The sequence below is a fragment of the Periplaneta americana genome, chromosome 3 (assembly GCF_040183065.1).
Source record: "Periplaneta americana isolate PAMFEO1 chromosome 3, P.americana_PAMFEO1_priV1, whole genome shotgun sequence".
Taxonomy (NCBI): Eukaryota; Metazoa; Arthropoda; class Insecta; order Blattodea; family Blattidae; genus Periplaneta; species Periplaneta americana.
In genome coordinates, this window is record NC_091119.1 from 86224971 (window position 1) to 86245494 (window position 20524).

Genomic DNA, 20524 nt, shown 5'->3' on the forward strand with positions numbered 1-20524 from the left:
TTGCATATTTGTGTGTACTCATATTATATGCTGTGATTTTCATGAAATTTAAGAAAATGGTGAATATGTTACATTAATCCAATATGGCCACAGTATAGCTTACAAAATCGTTCGCAACGTCATCAATGACGTCACGGCCATCCATAGATTCCAGGAAATTATCTAGAATTCTATTGGCCTTCACCTAATTTATCTGGCACAAGCCGTCACTGGTACAAACCGTTTCGTTATAATAATATCAACAACAACAAGAACAATAATAATATTCGGCCCCTCAAAGGTCTTTTATCCTCAGGTCTCCCAACTAACACTCTATACTGGTACGCATTTCTGGATTCACCCATACATGCTACATGCCCTGCCCATCTCAAACGTCTGGATTTAATGTTCCTAATTATGTTAGATGAAGAATACAATGCATGCAGTTCTGCATTGTGTAACTTTCTTCATTCTCCTGTAATTTCATCCCTCTTAGCCCCAAATATTTTCCTAAGCACCTTATTCTCGAACACCCTTAGCTTATGTTTCTCTCTCAAAGTAAGACTTCAAGTTTCACAACCATACAGAACAACTGGTAATATAACTGTTTTAAAAATTGTAACTTTCAGTTTTTTTTCGAAAGGAGACTAGATGACAAAAGCTTCTCAACCGAATAACAACAACAACAACAACAACAACAACAACAATAATAATAACAATAATAATAATAATAATAATAATAATAATAATAATAGTAATAATAATAATAATAATAATATAAAAAATTCGTTATCAACTACCTTAACAGTCCAAAACTAGTACGATTTTTTTTACATAAAAACAACCAATGTCTGATAATGAGGCACAAATCCTAAGAGTTTTCAGTGTTACTGAAAAATTTCAAAATGTTAATTTAAAAACTAAAAAAAGAATCATAAATGCTGAAGCTATTAATAATTTAAAATCACGTTCAAAAAATGAACCTTGGAAAAATGTATACAGTACCGGTACCACTGATATTAATTGTAAATTTAATGTCTTTTTCACTACATTTACGAATTATTTCAATGAAAGTTTTCTGTCAAGTTTGTGAAAAAAATTAAAAAATAAAAACATGTGGATAACTCAGGGAATTAAAATATCATGTATTACAAAGAAGAATCTATATTTAATGAGTAGGAATAGTAATGATACTCAAATTCTTAACTACTCTAAGAACTAGTATCCTGCAATGTTCGAATGTTCGAACATGAGAGAGGCAACCAAGACATTACAAACTTCGTCTTATTTCATATGAAAAACTAATCGCAACGTCTGTGCTAAAATCCTTAAGTGGTTAAAAGATGAAAGGGTGGGAGTGGAGGACAGCGAATATTTGCGTAGCAAGGTGGAACAAACACGACAGGGCTCCTCCTGCAGAGCGAACATCGGTGAATACCGAACTTAGCCGTACACGACAAACTTGAACCGAACTAGTGCCTGTAATGCACGACGCTAACAAAAACTACTGTAATATTTTATCAAAAGTTATAAAAGAAGCGAAAAGAATACATCTGCATAATAAAATAGAAAATTCAAATAACAAAATTAAAACTATTTGCAACATTATTAAAAATGAAATTTGTCTGGAGAATCTTCAGCTCACTTCATCTTGCCAAGAAATTGTATAACTCTTCTTGTTCCACATCTTAAAGCTTCAATGCTAATATCAGTGGCGTAGCCAGACTAATTATTTTGGGTGGACCAGATAAGCAGGCTTTAGAAAGTACCTGACCTATCTCCTGACAATGCCGTCAACTGTCTTGAAACTCATTCTCGGAAGTCTTATTTAATAACATGCAAAATTATCATAAACAATCATGCAAGGTGTGCCTATATAAACGCTTCATAAGGTGAACTGGTGCTGTCGAGATTTCCTAGCAACGAATTTGTCGATCACTGATGATGGGTGCTTCAACAAATCCCAACTTTTCTCCCTCTCAATGGATAAAATTGCTAGATTACAAAGCCTTGTGCTTGACATGGTTGCTTGGTGTCAGGGGCGTATTTTGTGGACTACCGGGGCTACCGGCGGTAGCCCAAGGAAATTACAAAAGAAAAAGTTTATAATATAACATAATGTAATAATTTTGTATTACCGTATTAGTTTTACCACAGTAATTAAAATTAAAGTAATTGTTAGATTTATATGCGCTCTCTGCTCTCGAAAAGAAACAAGTTGTCAAGGCGGCATCACTGGAGAAACCGCTGATACGAAGGGTAGCCTGTGACCGTTCCGCTCACGTCGCACAACTCCCCGTCCCCCCGCTCTCTTCTGTTTCCATCGTGCAGTGTAGGCGGGTGAGTTGCCGCTCTCGTGATCGGTTTCTTGGAAGGCGCGAAGCAACAATATGCTTAGTACGCTAGCTCATTAATGTGATTGTGTTCTTGCAGTGCAGTATTTTAAATTTGTGATTTGTTCGAGTGTCTAAGAGTTATATTAATTGTGAATTATTAAGTATTTAATTTCCTAATTAAGTGATATTGTAAAAAATATGGCAGAACAAGTTTCTGGAGAGGTTTGTGTTGAAAATGACTGTGTAATAGAAGGTTTATTAAAAGTGCCTTTTAACCGTCGTACATACAACGAGAAAGTTGAAATTGTGAAAATGGAAAGACCAACTCCTGAGTTAAATTTGTCCATGGACGTAAAAGAAAAACAGCGTGAGTACACACGCCATTTCACTTCAACATCATATGGTAAGTGGAATTGGTTGTGTGGTAGTTCTAAACTGTCTAAACTATTTTGCTGGCCATGTTTGTTATTTAGCCGCGAAACTAATGTGTGGTCAAAAGAGGGGTTTTATAATATGAACTCCCTTCGAACGGCAGTCCTAAAACACGACAAATCAAAAGCTCATATTTATAGTAGCATGAACTTTGCAAACTTTGGGAAGACAAGAATTGATTTACAGCTAGATAAGCAAAAAGCTCTCACATCAACCAACACAATGCTCTTGTGAAAAAAAATCGGGAGATTTTACTGCGTCTTATTAACGCAATCTGCTTTCTAGGAAAACAAGAATTGGCTTTTCGGGGTCATAATGAGAGTGTGGAATCAGACAATAGAGGAAATTATATTGAATATATAAGTTCCTTAAGTGAATTTGACCATTTACTGGCCAATCATCTTGAGAGTTCAACAGTATTCCATGGTACTTCTCCCGCAATTCAGAATGACTTAATACAGTATTTGCTATAAGTGGGGTTATGATAAAGAACATAAAATCTGAAATAGAAGAAGCACCTTTTGTGGCCATTGTTGTTGATGAAACAAGTGACTGTTCTAATCAGAGTCAATTGTCCACTGTTTTAAGATACGTCGACAGTACTGCCAATGTTCAAGAACGGTTTATAGGATTCACAAATGTCAGTTCGGGCAAAACTGCTGCTGCTTTGTTTCAGCATGTGGAAGGTGTTATAGCAGAATACAATGTCGGCAATAAGTTAATTGCACAGACATACGATGGTGCTTCAGTTATGGCGGGAAATATTAATGGCTTAAAAACAAAAGTTCAAGAAAAGTATCCTCAAGCACTATTTGTCCATTGTTACAGCCATGTTCTCAATTTAGTTTTGCAACAAACTACTTTATCCATTCCAGAATGCCGCATTTTTTTCAAAACACTGTCGGGTTTAGCTGCATTTTTCTCATCATCTCCTAAAAGATCAGAAAAACTCAAGGAATTTATGAAAAAGAAACTCCCAAAAGTAGCACCAACTAGATGGAATTTTACATCTCGGCTTGTAAATACAGTAAAGTAATACAGAGAACAACTGACTGCTTTCTTTGAAAACATCATTTGTAATGACTCTGAAGAAAACTGGGATGATGATGTAATTGTGCAGGCTCAAGGATATTTGTATTTTTTCACACAGTTTCAGAATATATTTCTTCTTGAAGTCTATGCTAGAGTGTTCGCACATACAGATGTGCTCTACAATATTCTTCAGACAAAAAGTCTAGACATAGCAATACTTGCAAGAGGTATCAAAGTTAAAACATACTATATCCGAGTTCAGACGTAGTGGGTTTCCGTCCATATGGAGTAATATGGAAAATGAAAATTCTTCAGACAATACAATGGAACCACCATTAAAGCGAAGAAAAGGAGATGATGAATTGAAATACAGGCAGCTGTACTACAGCATACTAGATCGTATGCACATCGAAATTACTGACAGATTTTCTGATTATGGAAAGCTTCAGTTCACACATCTTCTAGATTCTCAAAAAATTTCTGCTTATAGAGAAAACTTCCCGAATGAGGCACTAAACAAATTATTTCAGTCCTATAACAGTCACTTTGATCAAGTACGTTTGAAAAATGAATTAATTGTAATATATTCAGCAGAAGTCTTTGATTTTTCGAACAAACCTATCGAAATATTATCTGCCATATCCACTTTCACCGTCACTTTTTAATATTTATATTGACAAAATCATAATGGATTGGCAGATGGATTTAAATGAACATTTTAAAATTAAAAAAAATATTCGTAGATACATTGCTCTTTGCGGACGACCAAGTTTTAATATCCAGTTCTGAAAATGGGGCACAGAGGGCTCTATTCCAATTAAATAATATAAGTAAAAGTTTTAGCTTAAACATTTCAATTAATAAAACAAAAGTTTTAGCATTTAGAGGAGCAGATACATTAAGAGCCAAAATTGTCTTGGAAGGAAAAATTATTGAACAGATAAATTGTTTCAATTATCGTGGGTGCAACATTTCTTATATGAAGAATGAAGATATTCAAAACAAGATTAATAAATTCAGCTATGTATGCGGTGTCATTAATAGATCCCTAAAAAGTACTAGGAAAGAAACAAAAATTAAATTTTATAAGGTAATGGCAGTGCCAATGTTGCTTTATGGGTCTGAATTTTGGATCCTGACTAAAAAAGAAGAAAGAAGAATAGAAGCAGCAGAGATGAAATTTCTAAGATCTGTAGCAGGTTACACGTTATTGGATAGGAAAAGAAGTGATGATATAAGGAGGGAACTAAGCATTTTTAAATTAATAGACAGAATAAAACAATTTAGAAACGATTGGAAACAACATATACAAAGAATGGAAGTAGACCGCATACCAAAACTAATGATGAACTATAACCCAATAGGTAGAAGAAATGTTGGTAGACCGAAAACAAGATGGGCTCAACAGTGTTAAAAAAATGAGACCGGAACGAGCCTTATAAGGCTTAATCCATGATGCTGATGATGATGATATATGAAAACCAGCTGAACCAAGTTATTCCTGAAGTCCTTAAATTGGCAACATTAATTGTGACAATACCAGCTACGTCAGCATCAGTAGAAAGAACATTTTCTGCGTTGAAGAGAATAAAATCCTACTGTAGATCATCTCATACACAAGAACGTTTATCCGGCTTGGCACTGATGTCCATTGAAAAGTCATTTCTACAGAAACTTCGCAAGTGGCCCAACTGTAATTTCAATGACGAAGTCATCAAAGTATTTTCGTCCCAATCAAGACGTCTGGAATTCACATATAAATAGGTAAGGAATTTTATTATAGGGTTTTTAAAATATATTTTGTGTAATAATAGGGTCAGTGGTAGCCCAGACCCTTAAACCAGTATACGCCACTGCCTGGTGTAAGTTTTTATTCGTGGTAATGCAGAAGAAGTCCTTTCTGAGGATGTAGTTGTGATGGGACAGATCAGTATAATTTGTAACATTTGAAATATATCCTGGAATGCCAAACCCATGCTTATGTTCTGTAGTTTAGAATATAGGTTACACACATGTTTTGATTTAATATTCATTGATTCCACTAGGGAGTTTTTCTAGAAGTTCCTTGTTTATGTTTAACACACAATTTGAAGATCCATACAAGTCAGCCAATTCTCGCAGCATCTTGAAGTTCATGAATTCAGAAGACTTTGGATCACAAGCTGATACTGTTTCACAGAAAACAGAATTTTGTTGAAACCATCTTTCCATTTCTGATATCACATTATTAGTATATAACTTGCTATCAGCAAAACCTTATCTTGTTGCTCTGAATCGGAACTCTTCAGTGTAGCACCACCATCATCAGTAACGAAATGGTATGTTACCAGAGATTAGATGGTTGATGATTTTTTTTCTTGTGCAGAGACACTGATTTCGAAAACTTCTGCCATACAAACAGCAGTGGAATAAAATTCTTGGAATTTTTCTTAGTTTCGGAGCTTTGAAAAGTTTTCTATCGATGCCTTAATGAGGGACGAACATTTATTAATATTCATTTTTGGAGACTGAAGGGCTTCTGATAATGAATTTGCAAGAGCAAAAATAGTTTACCACTTAAATAAAACAAGATTTAATAGTGAGTTATAGTGAATCAGGCGCCTTGTGTTTGGAGTTTGGAAACAACAATCTACAGAATAAAATTAAACTTTTCAACGCATTTTTGTCTTCTTATCTTAATTCTGTCGATTGTAACTATTGCTCTGAATCAATAGTTTATTTTTAATGTTAAGTATTTTCCCTAAAAAGACTAAAAAAATTCGCACCCGCCTGCTGGCTATGCCATTGGCTAATGTAAGATCTATGGAATACGATAAATTAATTAAATTAAACTTGAAAAAACTGTACTCGTATTATAATCGCGGAAGTTTACTTTATAGGACTGGCCCAGTGGACAATTATGGCATGGAATAAAATTTGCAACAAATCAATTAATTATGAAGGGTTAAAAAGTGCTGTGTTTCTAATAATATGGACGGCAGTAAGAATGATATTTTGTGGAAGGATTACTAGTCTGAATAAGAACACAGTTCCAGTTTAGAAGATGAGGCAATAGGAGAAAGATCAAGAAGAGGAGGAGAAGAAGAACAAAATCAAGACGACGATAATGAAGACTCGAAGTGATAACCAGAAGACATTGCTAAGGACTAGAACTGAAAACTTGAAAATTGATCTAAATTTGTATTTTTTTTTATTCTATGACGTTCGCATTAAACAGGTACATATCTATTTTTCAATATAGAATATCTTAAAACATAAGTCGTATTATATTCGAAGTCGTACAAGAGTCCAGACAATATGGAACTTCAAGGACTGGATCCTTTGGCTCATTCCATCCTTCATTCTTATGAAGATTCTAATCCAACAACAGGCATTCACAAATAGCAGGACTCTTTGATCGTGTAGTCCACATGACACCAAATCACTATCAAGGAAGAGACACCTAGACCCTTTCACTAGTAAAAGGTAAAAGGTAAGGTAAAGGTATCCCCGTAACATGCCATGAAGGCACTTGGGGGGCATGGAGGTAGAGCCCCATGCTTTCCATGACCTCGGCACTAGAATGACCCTTTCACTAGTACTGTAGATAAATCTTAATTTGTCTGCTGAGAATCAAGCATGGAGTCTGCTGAATAAGTACCCTAGCTTTTAATCGTGTTAATTGTATTTTCATACGTATTTATAGCACACATTTTAATAAAGCCTTTGTTTTTGCACACATATTCGCACTCTACTTCTCACAGATCTCATATACCTATGATAATGTTATATAATAATTACTAACTTAGCAACAAGATTGTGATAAGAGTATTTATTTCACTCAGGCATATGCTTATTTGACTTCGATCTCTTAATGAAGTAAGATGTAAATTATTACTTCTCTCCATTCAGTTTGAGGATGTTACTGTCACTGTGACACAAATCAATATGTCAATAAAACTCATATCAATACTGATGATGAAGACAAGCGTCTGAGTGACTGAAAAGTTTCCCAGCATAATCACTTGCATCTGCAGTTCAGACAGTAGATAGCGAAAGATAAAGTTTGGGGTCTTTGTACAACTGTCATTTGGGTTGTTCTTTTATCTTATGCACATGTTTCTCTCATTTATGTAAATAACGGATGTATGCCTGGAAACAGATTTTACTTAGTATGGGTTCATTAAAAATGCAATGGGCAAGTAACAGCCTACTGAGCAGTGATTCAGCGTGTCAGCTTTCAGCAATAAAATCTCGCGAATTATACATTACCGTACATTACAGATATAATTTATTGGCTTACTGTCGATTGCTAGAAATATAGCACAACACTTTTTGTACGATTTCTTTGGAATACAATAAAACTTCAGTTATAGGTTTCTCCCTTACCTATACATTTTTCACACATATACATTTTCCTTCTGAAGTCCTGGCAAATTTCCTATACTTTCCACGTTAATTTATTTCAGTTATACCTTTTTCGTTTATACGTTTTACACACTTATACGAACCTATTTTAAACCTCGAGAAGTACAAAACTTCATTTATACCTTCTAATTAATTTTTGCTCGAAATTAGGTTTACTGTGAAAATGTAAGAACGCGAAAATACAATATTTACGCCATCGAATATAATACGCACACCAATTTTTTTTATCCTCAAATCCAGAAAAAAACTGGCTAACTGGCTAATATAATAGCACCTGTACTAAAACCTACTTAAGATTAAAATTATAATATCAAGACAGGTTATAAAAGCACCCTTATCTCTAGCTATAGGCCTACATCACATTCATCCTCATTTTCAGTGTCGCCTACATCACATTCATCCTCATTTTCAGTGTCACCTATATCACAGTCATCCTCTTTTTCAGTTAAAGATTTTATTAATTTGTCTGACAGAATAACATCTGTAATATTGACAATTAATATTTGAGGAGAAAAATTCGCCCCAGCGCCGGGGATCGAACCCGGGTCCTTGGTTCTACATACCAAGTGCTCTGACCACTGAGCTTCGTACGTACAACCAAAGATCCGGGTTCGATCTCCGGCGCTGGAGCGAATTTTTCTCCTCAAATATTAATTCTCATTTTCAGTGTCAGAACTGGAACTTCCGTTCAACAGGTCTGGGCTGGTATCAGAACAATGATTGACAATGACTAACATCATAATACTATTTTGTCAATAATCATTGCTAAATTCTTTTGCTTTAATTAAAGACGAACAATTGTTGAGAATTGTATTAATAAAATCTCACAATAAAAGAAAAAAATGTTATTAAGTCATTCTAGTAGTTGAACATATTATTCTTATTAGTGATCGTTGTCAAATGGACAATGAATGAAAAGTGCGCAAAAGATGAGAAAACACGAACTCGCAGTGGCCGTTTCTGTCAGTTGTTCCCCATCATATCTCGTAACACATATAGAGAGTTAATTTTAATTTGTTCGAGTTTGAGTATTTGAATGCGAATATAATTCGTACCCCAGTTTTCAAGACGACATTTGACAAAAAAAAAAAAAGGTGAGTATTATAATCACGTAAATACGATATACGGTATGTGTTCATTGGTAAACTTGCGAATTCTAAATGAGGCAGTAGAGCAAGTTAACAATTTCAAATACATGGGACGTACTATAAGCAGTAACATGAGCTGCAGCCAGGAAGTCAAAAAGGGGATAGCAAAGGCAAAGGAAGCCTATAATAGAAAAAGGAGCCATCTTCTGTGGACCTCTGGAAAAAGAACTAAGGAAGAGATCAGTGAAGTGCTTTGTGTGGAGTGTGCATTGTATGGGGGCAGAAACATGGACATTACGACGATGTGAAGAGAAGCGAATAGAAGCATTTGAAATGTGAATATGGAGAAGAATGGAGCATGTGAAGTGGGCAGACAGAATAAGAAATGAAGCTCTGTTGGAAAGAGTGGGTGAAGAAAGAATGATGCTAAAACTGATCAGAAAGAGAAAAAGGAATTGGTTGGGTCACTGGCTGAGAAGAAACTGCCCACTGAAGGATGCACTGGAAGGAATGGTGAATGGGAGAAGAGTTTGTGGCAGAAGAAGATACCAGATCATAGATGACCTTAAGATATATGGATCATATGTGGGGAGTAAGAGGAAGGCAGAAAATAGGGAAGATTTTAAAAAGCTGGGTTTGCAGTGAAAGATGAAATAGTGGAATGTGGGGCTCTTCTCAATAGTCTCTTTTTTAATGTGATAGTGATAAGCGAGTCTTTCATAAGTTTGGGTGATGCGTAAATATGAACTGCCTTCAAATCTGGGAAAGTCCATTCGACAAAAGCACTAATTATACAAATGATTTAACAAAGCAGATGGCTATTTTTATCACTTTTGGAAGCACTTTACTCAGATTTGTGTAATATGTCTAAAATACTTAGTTTATTAATTCTTCTTCTTCTTCTTCTTCTTCTTCTTCTTCTTCTTCTTCTTCTTCTTCTTCTCCTTCTCCTCCTCCTCCTCATCCTCCTCCTCCTCCTCATCCTCCCCCTCCTTCCTCTTCTTTAATGGCAAAAATGGGGGATGAATCCATTTGTTGCCTAGCAGCCCAATAAAGTGCATTCATGTTGCCTGTTTCCAGAAGTTATTTTTTTCTTTTTATCAACACCAGAACAGAATAGTAGATAGTAGTAGTTGCTGTCCAGTTTGCTGTTGGGTTCTCTGCATATAGTACAGTCCCAGAAGCAAAAAATGATCCAATCCTTGAAGCTTCTTACACAGCGTGATTCACATCACAACTATTTAACAACGGTTTTCAATCCAGTATTATATGCCAAGTATTACAGGAAGTAATTGCACAACTAATGCAAAAAGCACAAAAATTAATCTGAAAATAATATCAAATTAATGCCTAAGAGTCATTATTAAACAAATACGATACAGTATGACAACCCTGATTATGAGAATCCATCGAAAGCATTCCGATATGTCTGTGCTAGCATGCTTGCTCGCAGACTACAAGTTTAAGGTTCAGATACTGTTGAGAAAAGAGTTTTTATTAATTTTATAAGGCAGGTTAATTTCGTTTACCATCATTCTATTTTACTGCACGAGTTGTAAGTAGGTAGTCATCTACTATTAAGAATAGATCAATTTTCATCTCATCTTTTCAAATGCCTTTCGGGTTGCGACAACAATAGAAGTAAAATGAATTTCAATAACTGCCAAAATGATCTGCTTTGGAGCACTAGAAAACTCAGGCAGGCCATTTTTTTTTTTCTTGAACTGTACAGTCATCAGACGAACAGATAGGCCTACCACCAATTTTATAAAGATGAGCAGTCAGTGTTTGCTGTTCATTTTGCTGTTGGGTTCTCTGCATAAAGTAAATTCATCAGATGGATAGGTACCACTAATTTTATGAAGATGAGCAAAATGGCCCGCCTGAATTTTCTAAGTTCCAATTCTATGTTCAATAGCGAATCTGAAGGCAGCAGCAACTTCTCCCCTGGGTTTATTTTTGTATATTTTCGAAAGGGGATCAATGTTTTTTCATGATTTTTTTTCTTGAATTTGATTTTGGAGATTTATATTGTATTCAGCATATTCCGAATCTCACCAGACCGGTGGACATCAATGATGTTACGCTGCAGAGAACTAGGAACAAAATTGCTGGAAGGTTCAAGGATTATCATGGAGGCTGTGAGAGTTGTTGTATGTGCTACGCTAGCAAGATTTTGCGAAATTTTCATATTGTCATCTCGCGTAAATAAAAGCACAAACAATTCATTTCTTGATCCAGTAGTAATAACTGGTCTGTTGACATGTTCGTTCATAAGGCATTAATTAACTTAATTTTTTCAAGAGGTGCTCATTACAAACAACACAACAGAACACACAACCATGACACAACAGTGCAAGATGTCATTCGTCTGCCAATTCTCGCACCTTACAAGAACCAATTAGATTCATTGATGGCGGCTGATAGATACAGCCACCACCTCTGCACGCTGATGGAAGCACTGCTACAGCACTGAAGCATCAATGACGTCATCGCTGAAATTCGGAACATCGTGATGTCATCTAATTGCTCAGCGCTGAGATTTGGAATATGCTGATTGTGTATCTGATTTCATTTTGATTAGTTACGTAACAGACTTCTTGTCACTGTCTCTAATGGGTTGTTGTAGCTTGATTCCCCTTTTAGCAAGTAGATCAGCTATCTCATTTCCTATAATTCTGACCTGTGATGGTATCCACTAGAATATTATTATTTTTTGCATTCTAATTATGAATAAACAGTTGTTAAGTTCTGTTTTGAAAAGAAAGGATTAGCATTTCCTAGAAAAAGCTTACAGTACGATTTAAAGCTATAAAATTCTGGTGCGTGAATTTTAGGGAAAACAGTTAGGCAATTATATTTTCATAAAGATTACACATCAGCATCACCATTGCAGTCAGCAGCTCGTTGTGTTTTAGTTTCCTACTTAAGTGCTTATTTCGCTTTCACTTTCTGACCAAACTGTTTCAAACTGATCCCACTCTTCTGTTAAAAATCAATATTAAAGTATGCAGCTTTTTCGAACAGTAACTAATGTAATTAATAGACATCGAATTTATATGCATTGTATTGTATTGTATTGTATTGTATTTATTCATTCCCTGTACAATCTATTACAGATTATAAAGATAAAGATAAAGATAATGTTACTGGGTAGGTATACGTATTAGAGATGATATGGTATCTGTTTGGAGGGACAACTGAATCACACGGACTGAAAGATGCATCGAGTAAATCGTGTCTTTATGTTTTAAGTACCGGTAGCTGTTAAGACAATTAACAAAATATTATCAGCATTTTGTTTGATACCTACCATTAACAGCCCTACCCAGCACTTCCATGTCAGCACAGTTTACTCTAACATGTGAATGTCACCCCCTCTGTCACACAGAGAATTCACAAAGGAGTGCTTTAGCTAGAATTGTATATGCTGTAAATTGAATTAATCTACTTGATATGAAATGTACAAATTTGTATAGTTTAACGAAAGTATACTTGTAAATTGAATTAATCTGTTTACTTTGTACTGTATATGTTTGTATAGTTTGGCTGATAAATTTTATATGCTTTAAATTGAATAGTAATCTCTATAGCTTTATTGATGAATTGTTTATGCTTGTAATTTGAAGTAATTTGCATGATATGTATTATCAATTTCTGTATATCTCAACTGGTTAAATTGTTTATGCCTTAAATTGAATTAACTTTTATTTATTATGTATTATATTTTACAGCTCAACTGATGAATAATCGTTTGCGTTTGTAAATTTAATAATCTGATTGGCTATGTACGGTATATTTTTAGTAGAGCCATCGATGTAGCTCAGTCAGCAGACTCGCTGGCCTGCTGATCCGGAGCTGCGCACGGACTTGGGTTGGATCCCCCCCGTTTGGTCTCAGATTGGTTTCTTCCGAGGTTTTCCCCAGCCGTGAGACTGATGCCAGATGGTCTATGGCAAGTCCTCGGCCTCACTTCATTTCACCCCCTTTGGTCTGGTTACCTGGTTGGGTCTTTCCCGAGGTTTTCCCCAACCATAAGGCAAATGCCAGGTAATCTTTTGGCGAATCCTTGGGCCTCACCTCATCTCACTACATCTCGCCAAAATATTGCAAAAAATTGTAAAACAATTGTAGAAAATTAAAATTGTAAAAATTGTAATTGTAATCTTGTAAAATTTTGACTTGTTCATCTTAACACTTCATTGCTAATGTAAGATCTATGGAACATAATAAATAAAATGAAAAAAGAAAAGTGATACAAGTCAAATAGGTTTCCTGATAGGACGTAACTTCACGTGCATATCTTAGTATTTATTTCTACATATAAGTATCTAATAATCATAGTTCAAGACTATGATGTAGTGAGTTAATGACAGTAAGAGCAATGGGAACATTATAATACAGCAGGTAATTTCTTTTATTATTAACTCCTTCAAATTACAGTGAAAATTTAAGGTACCGTACATGAGATACATACGGTAATATGAGCAGTGGAATGCTGAATAATAATGCTAAGGAATAGGGCAGTATTTAGGAAAAGTCGCATTTCAGCCAATTTTTACACAATAATATCAAATAATTTGCACAGATTAAACCCAGGTTCCTATGGTTAGCTGTCACATAACTTAGTGCTATTCCTGGATCTGTTATGATGTAATTGCACTATTAAATCTAATTTTTTCTTTTCATTTCTGCTAATGGTCAAAGATACTGAATTACTCATAATGCACCACCTCCAACAAATATGTGCATTTAAGTTATCTTCCTTATCAGTTTATTTCTTTATTATCAGTCAGTCATGCTACTCATACTTGTCACTCAACTGTAATATATCCATATTTTCAACGTGAGTGATTAATAAACATGCAGCTGAAATATATCTAGCAGATAGGCCTAATTAGAACCAAATGACCTCCTAATTCAATATATCAATATCCTATTTACTGACACACTTTTCCTTACAATAGATGATATAGGTTTTCAACTCCAGCTACACATGTACCAGCTCTTCACAATGCTGTATTTGCCAATATTAGATTTTATTTTTAATACAAACGTCGTACTTCGACATGTGCAGAAAGAGATTTAATTTCCGATTTGAAATTTTAGAGAAAATACAAGTTTCGGAATTCTTTCTTCCAAAAAATGATTAGGCTGACTGACAGACGTGACTGTTAACTTACATACAACTACATTGCCTTGCCCCGTTCTGTCCATTGGTGTGTGTCAGTCAGTTTTTGTAAATATGCATGAGTATTATGCATATATGGATGTGTGCACATTCGTGTACTACTTAGTAGCTACTTGATCAAATGACTGTGTCTGAATTATTGTCATATGAATTCGGACAGTGCTTTGTCGTTATATGATAATATATACAGTAGATCCTAGATTTAACGGACTTCGGATTTAACAGACATTTTTAAAATCTATATTTCTAGACTATTTTAGGAAGTTTCGATCTTTAGTAACAAAGAAACAGCATGCAATTGGGAAGCAGGTGAAGATTGATGCTTTCTTCATTCAGCCTACTAGTTCACAGCAACCTTCTACCAGTAAATAAGTGCTTGCATATTGTTTTAGACCATCAGTGACTAACAGAAGGGATTTTCTAATCACTAAAACGGTCTGTAGTGTTTTTTATTACTGTACTGTATTTATAATCGGGCCCTAATACTGTATAGTGTTTCATATTAAAATAGTAATACATACATTATATTGTACTGCAGTGTTAAAATGTTTGTGTTATATTATAAAATATTATCCTTTAAAAATTCGCGATTTAACGGACCCCTTAGCCCCTATTAGTCCGTTAAATCGAGGGTCTACTGTACCAAGAATATAACAGTCTTGATGAACACTGACCAGTTCCTACTTTTAATAAACATATTTGTGTTTAATTTCCATTATAAAATGTTCAGTTAACTTAATGCAATAAGTACAGGCTATTTCAAATGTTATCTTAAAGAACAGGTAATATATTTTACGAGATACAGTTGGTTTAAGGTGTGAAGTTATCATGTTGAAATGTTATCTTAAAGAACAGGTAATATATTTTACGAGATACAGTTGGTTTAAGGTGTGAAGATATCATGTTGAAATGTTATCAATGGACGACATAAGTTTAAAAAAGCAATAATTATTATCTCCGAAGCATATTCTCTTGAGTAATATGTAGTTTTTTTCCCTGTCGTAATAATATCTATCTGTTTCATACGAATAAAAGTCTTTAAGCCTCAGATAATTTGCTCCTATTATCACTTCATCAGCCACTCCTATTTAAACAAGTCATAAATAATATACGTTAGACTATTCAATTTTGCAGAGTGAAGATCATATCAGCCACCAGTGTAGCTCAGTCAGCTAAGACGCTTGCCTGCCAATCCAGAGTTACGCTTGGGCGCGGGTTCGATTCCCGCTTGGACCGATTACATGGTTGGCATTTCCGAGGTTTTCCCCAACTGTAAGGCAAATGTTAGGTAATCTATGGTGAATCCTCGGCCTCATCTCGCCAAATACCATCTCACTATCACAAATTTCATCGACACTAAATAACCTCGTAGTTGATACAGCATCGTTAAATAACCAAGTAAAATAAAAAAAAAGATATATTAGGACTTGATAATTAACTGTAAAATGTCATGGACAACATAGTTCAGAAGAAGAACGTGGGTAAATTCTAAATTAACTTCAAAAAAAAAAAAAAAAATACTGGAAATGAAAGAAAATTGACAACTTTGAAGATATCACGAGAAAATATGAAAATAATTTCAATTGTATATAGTTGCAAGAATCGCAAATAACAAAAACTTTTTTAACATGAAAAGTGCGGAGCTGTATAGAAGTGTCAGTTCGATTTCCACTTGAGCTGATTACCTGGTTGGAGTTTTTCGAGGTTTTCCCCTATTGTAAGGTGAATGTTATGTAATCACATGGCGAATCCTTGGCCTTATCTCACCAAATACCACGGCACTATCACAATTCCATCGATGCTAAATAATCTAGTAGCTGATACAGCTCAGTTAAATGACAGATAAAAAACAGGAAGCATAGGCACAACCATAAGCAATTCTGAAAAAATGGGGCAATAAATGGATTGTACTATAAAAGTGGTGGTGGGGGGGGGGGGAACCGTTCGCGCTCGCGCATAAAAGGTAAACTCCAACATAAATCCAAATGAGATGCTAGATCAATATACAGGCGCATTTTCTGTAGCTAATTTAATTTTACTTTGGAGAATAAGGTGTTTTTACGTTCACTAGAACAATTTTATTATTCCTGAATTCAATCAGAAGGTTTGTCAAGTGATGTAGACTAGATTTCCTCTCGCACAGATAATTTCATTGGCGCTCAGGTTCCATAATTATTTCCGAAATCGTTCATGCTCTCTACAAACTTATCTGTTATAAAACACTCTTAAAATTACTGCCCTTAAAATTTGCCATTCTAGGCTGTAGCCTACTTAGTCTATTGGTAAATTCATCTCTCTGTCTATAACTGATATCACCAAGAAGTATAGCGCATTTGTCTTTCCTCATATTCGATAATCATGTACTGACCTGGACCAAGTTGCTTCATCACTTGTGAAATTTTAGCAGTTAAAATTAATGTGAATACAATCGTTTCTGAGAATGCTTGGTTTCTTTATCAACACTTGAGTACATTCAATTCAAAAGTTTCTATAGTGGCAGGGAACATGTATTGTTCTTACCATTCATCTCTTGCTTTCTCAAGTGCGTGGATAGTTGTAGAATAGCTCATCCTCTCTGAAGGCTTTTTCACTATTACATTCATAACTTGGCAAATTGTAAGAAATGATGTTCTTCACATTACTGTATCCTGCATTGAACAACATACACTCAGTCATCATCACACTTAAAACACAGTGCTCTACCAAATGCGAGGCATCTAATTCCAAAAGTCATGAGCAACAGCCCTTCAATGAGAGTAAATTTTATTTATATTCATACCGAAATGGAGGTATTCAATTGGAATGAAATAAGGCTGAGAAATAACACTTGAAGGGCAATATTACTCACAGAATGACCAAAATTAATTCATATGATTGTGAATATATTCTCTAGAACTGACGGTAAAAAGCAAATTTTTCCTCTTTATTCATACCACTGAATCTGTGATCCTAAATTCTTAGGGTGTTTGTGCAAACCTGACAAGCTCTTCCCGTGTTGAGTTTCAACACTTGTAGCACTCTAAAGTTTTCCAACATACGAACAATTAAAAGAAAAAAATATTCAGCTAGCACTTACCTGTCCGTCAACATAAGCAACTTCCCCTCGCACCACAACTCTGTGCACAGCACCATGCACTTTCATGCCAGCGAATGGTGTCCACTGTGATTTGCTGTATGGCATTGCATCTGGCAGCACCCACTCCTCGTCCATGTCCACTTCCACATATGTATGGGGTTGTTCTGGCAAGTTGAAGATTTTTCGTGGATTTCGATAGAACTTGTCAATTAGGTCCTAGATGCAAGCAGAAAAAATTTAATGATAGAGAATAAACATGCTGAATTCAGCATGGCGTATTTCAAACAAGGATGATGGGAATATTGTATTAGTGTTTTTAATTCAGATACTTTTCTCTCAGAGACGAAACAAATTATTATTTGAAATCAGAAATAAATCTATTAAAGAAATGTACACCTCTGATTGAGGTTCTGGCTGATGCTTCTATTATCAGGCAGTATAACTCACTTCACAATAAGTGTCAGAGGAAGAACAATTATTGTTTGTATACATCTCAAGTCTAATTAGTGAATGATGTTACTAGTCAGCAATGCATGCAATGGAGTGGGAAAGGAACTGGCCACTCTACCCCATTATCTCCTTGCCTCATTAGTGACGACTTATTGTTATTACTTATGAGGTTCAAACCAGTCTTAAGACTGCTAACTAAACATATATACAAACAAAGAAATGCATTCTAAAATCTAGACCACAATTTTGAAACTTACTTAAAGAACTGCGGATAAATTCTAAGATCCAAAGATAATGATTTGAATTAAAGTAATAGAAGCAGTTAATTCATTTACTACCCTGAAAGCACACTTAATCAAACTGGAGAAACTTTTGAAGATGTTACAAACAGAAGTAAGAAAGCGAAATCTATATTCGTGCAACTCTATTCCATTTGGAAGAGTCAATGCATCTGAAACATTCACTGGGCAGTAATAATAAATTATGAAAATATGTAGCGACTAGCACAAGAAGAATCACTGAATTTCAAATTAGAAGACTTCAATGGAGGTGTATAGGTCACACGTGACGAAAACATACAGAAGCCATTAAAAGACAGGCACTGGAACAAGAGCAAGAAGAAGAACCACCAAGTGAGGGTTATTATCTTCATTTTCTTAGAATGGTCATTTTCGAGCTGTCCTACTGTACATTCAAAATAGTGACTTGGAATGGTTAATTATGAAATAAATGTTATCACATAGCAAAATATCAACAGCAGATTATACTCTTGTTCGAATTCATGTGTGCATAGGTGTGTGTATGTAATATTCTTGATTTACCAATAAAGTTATTCTCCTTCGTGCAATATTTTGATGTTAGACCATGATGAGTCTGAAGAACTTCACAGGTTTTGTTCGAATTTACAGTTTACTACGGTATAACAATTTTATTTATTGGTCATTACGTTATCATAACAGCACATTTTTTTATGACTGACAAAAATCGACACATGGCTGTAGTCCACTACATTTATCTCTGGATACAATTAATTCACCTCATGAGTTAATTTCCTCTACAGGCAATTTATACTGACTTCATTAACTAACCTGAAGATTCTGAGGTAGTACTGAGTGCACACAGAGATGATAAAATTTATCATACTTACTCACTACTTACTTACTGGCTTTTAAACAACCTGGAGGTTCATTGCCGCCCTCACATAAGCCCACCATCTGTCCCTATCCTGAGCAAGATTAATCCATTTTCTATCATCATATTCCACCTCCCTCAAATCCATTTTTATATTATCTTCCCATCTACATCTCGGCCTCCCTAGAGGTCTTTTTCCCTCCGGCCTCCCAACTAACACTCTATATGCATTTCTGGATTCGCCCATACGTGCTACATGCCCTGCCCATCTCAAACGTCTGGATTTAATGTTCCTAATTATGTCAGGTGAATACAATGCGTGCAGTTCTGTGTTGTGTAACTTTCTCCATTCTCCTGTAACTTCATCCCTCTTAGCCCCAAATATTTTCCTGAGAACCTTATTCTCAAACACCCTTAACCTATGTTCCTCTCTCAACGTGAGAGTCCAAGTTTCACAAACATAAAGAACAACCGGTAATATAATTGTTTTATAAATTCTAACTTTCAGATTTTTTGACAGCAGACTGGATGATAAAAGCTTCTCAACCGAATAATAACAGGCATTTCCCATATTTATTCTGTGTTTAATTTCCTCCCGAGTATCATTTATATTTGTTACTGTTGCTCCAAGATATTTGAACTTCTCCATCTCTTCGAAAGATAAATTTCCAATTTTTATATTGCCATTTCGCACAATATTCCCATCACGAGACATAATCATATACTTTGTCTTTTCGGAATTTACTTCCAAACCTATTTCTTTACTTGCTTCCAGTAAAATCCTCGTGTTTTCCCTAAACGTTTGTGGATTTTCTCCTAACATATTCACATCATCCGCACAGACAAGAAGCTGTTGTAACCCGTTCAGTTCCAAACCCTCTCTGTTATCCTGGACTTTCCTAATGGCATACTCTAGAGCAAAGTTAAAAAGTAAAGGTGATAGTGCATCTCCTTGCTTTAGCCCGCAGTGAATTGGAAATACATGTGACAGAAATTGACCTATACGAACTGTGCTGTACGTTTCACTGAGACACATTTTAATTAATCGAACTAGTTTCTTGGGAATACCAAATTCAATAAGAATATTATATAAAACTTCTCTCTTAACCGAGTCATATGCCTTTTTGAAATCTATGAATAACTGATAAACTGTAACCTTATACCAGGGGCGTATTTTGCGGACTACCGGGGCTACCGGCGGTAGCCCAAGGAAATTACAAAAGAAAAAGTTTACAATATAACATAATGTAATAATTTTGTATTATTAGTTTTACCATAGTAATTAAAATTAAAGTAATTGTTAGATTTATATGCGCTCTCTGCTCTCGAAAAGAAACAAATTGTCAAGGGGGCATCGCTGGAGAAACCGCTTGCTACGTGAGGTAGCCTGTGACCGTTCCGC

The 20524-nt window shown here is 35.2% G+C and overlaps 1 protein-coding gene across 2 annotated transcripts in view; it reads right to left on the reverse strand.

The window, feature by feature from the left end:
- Positions 1–20524, reverse strand: part of r (carbamoyl-phosphate synthetase 2, aspartate transcarbamylase, and dihydroorotase rudimentary) — a 441968-nt gene that overhangs the window by 51974 nt on the left and 369470 nt on the right. For both annotated transcript variants that reach the window (XM_069820902.1, XM_069820901.1), the window contains exon 27: positions 17542–17757. In XM_069820902.1, coding sequence (XP_069677003.1) covers positions 17542–17757 — 216 coding nt within the window. The remainder of the gene's footprint in view (positions 1–17541; positions 17758–20524) is intronic.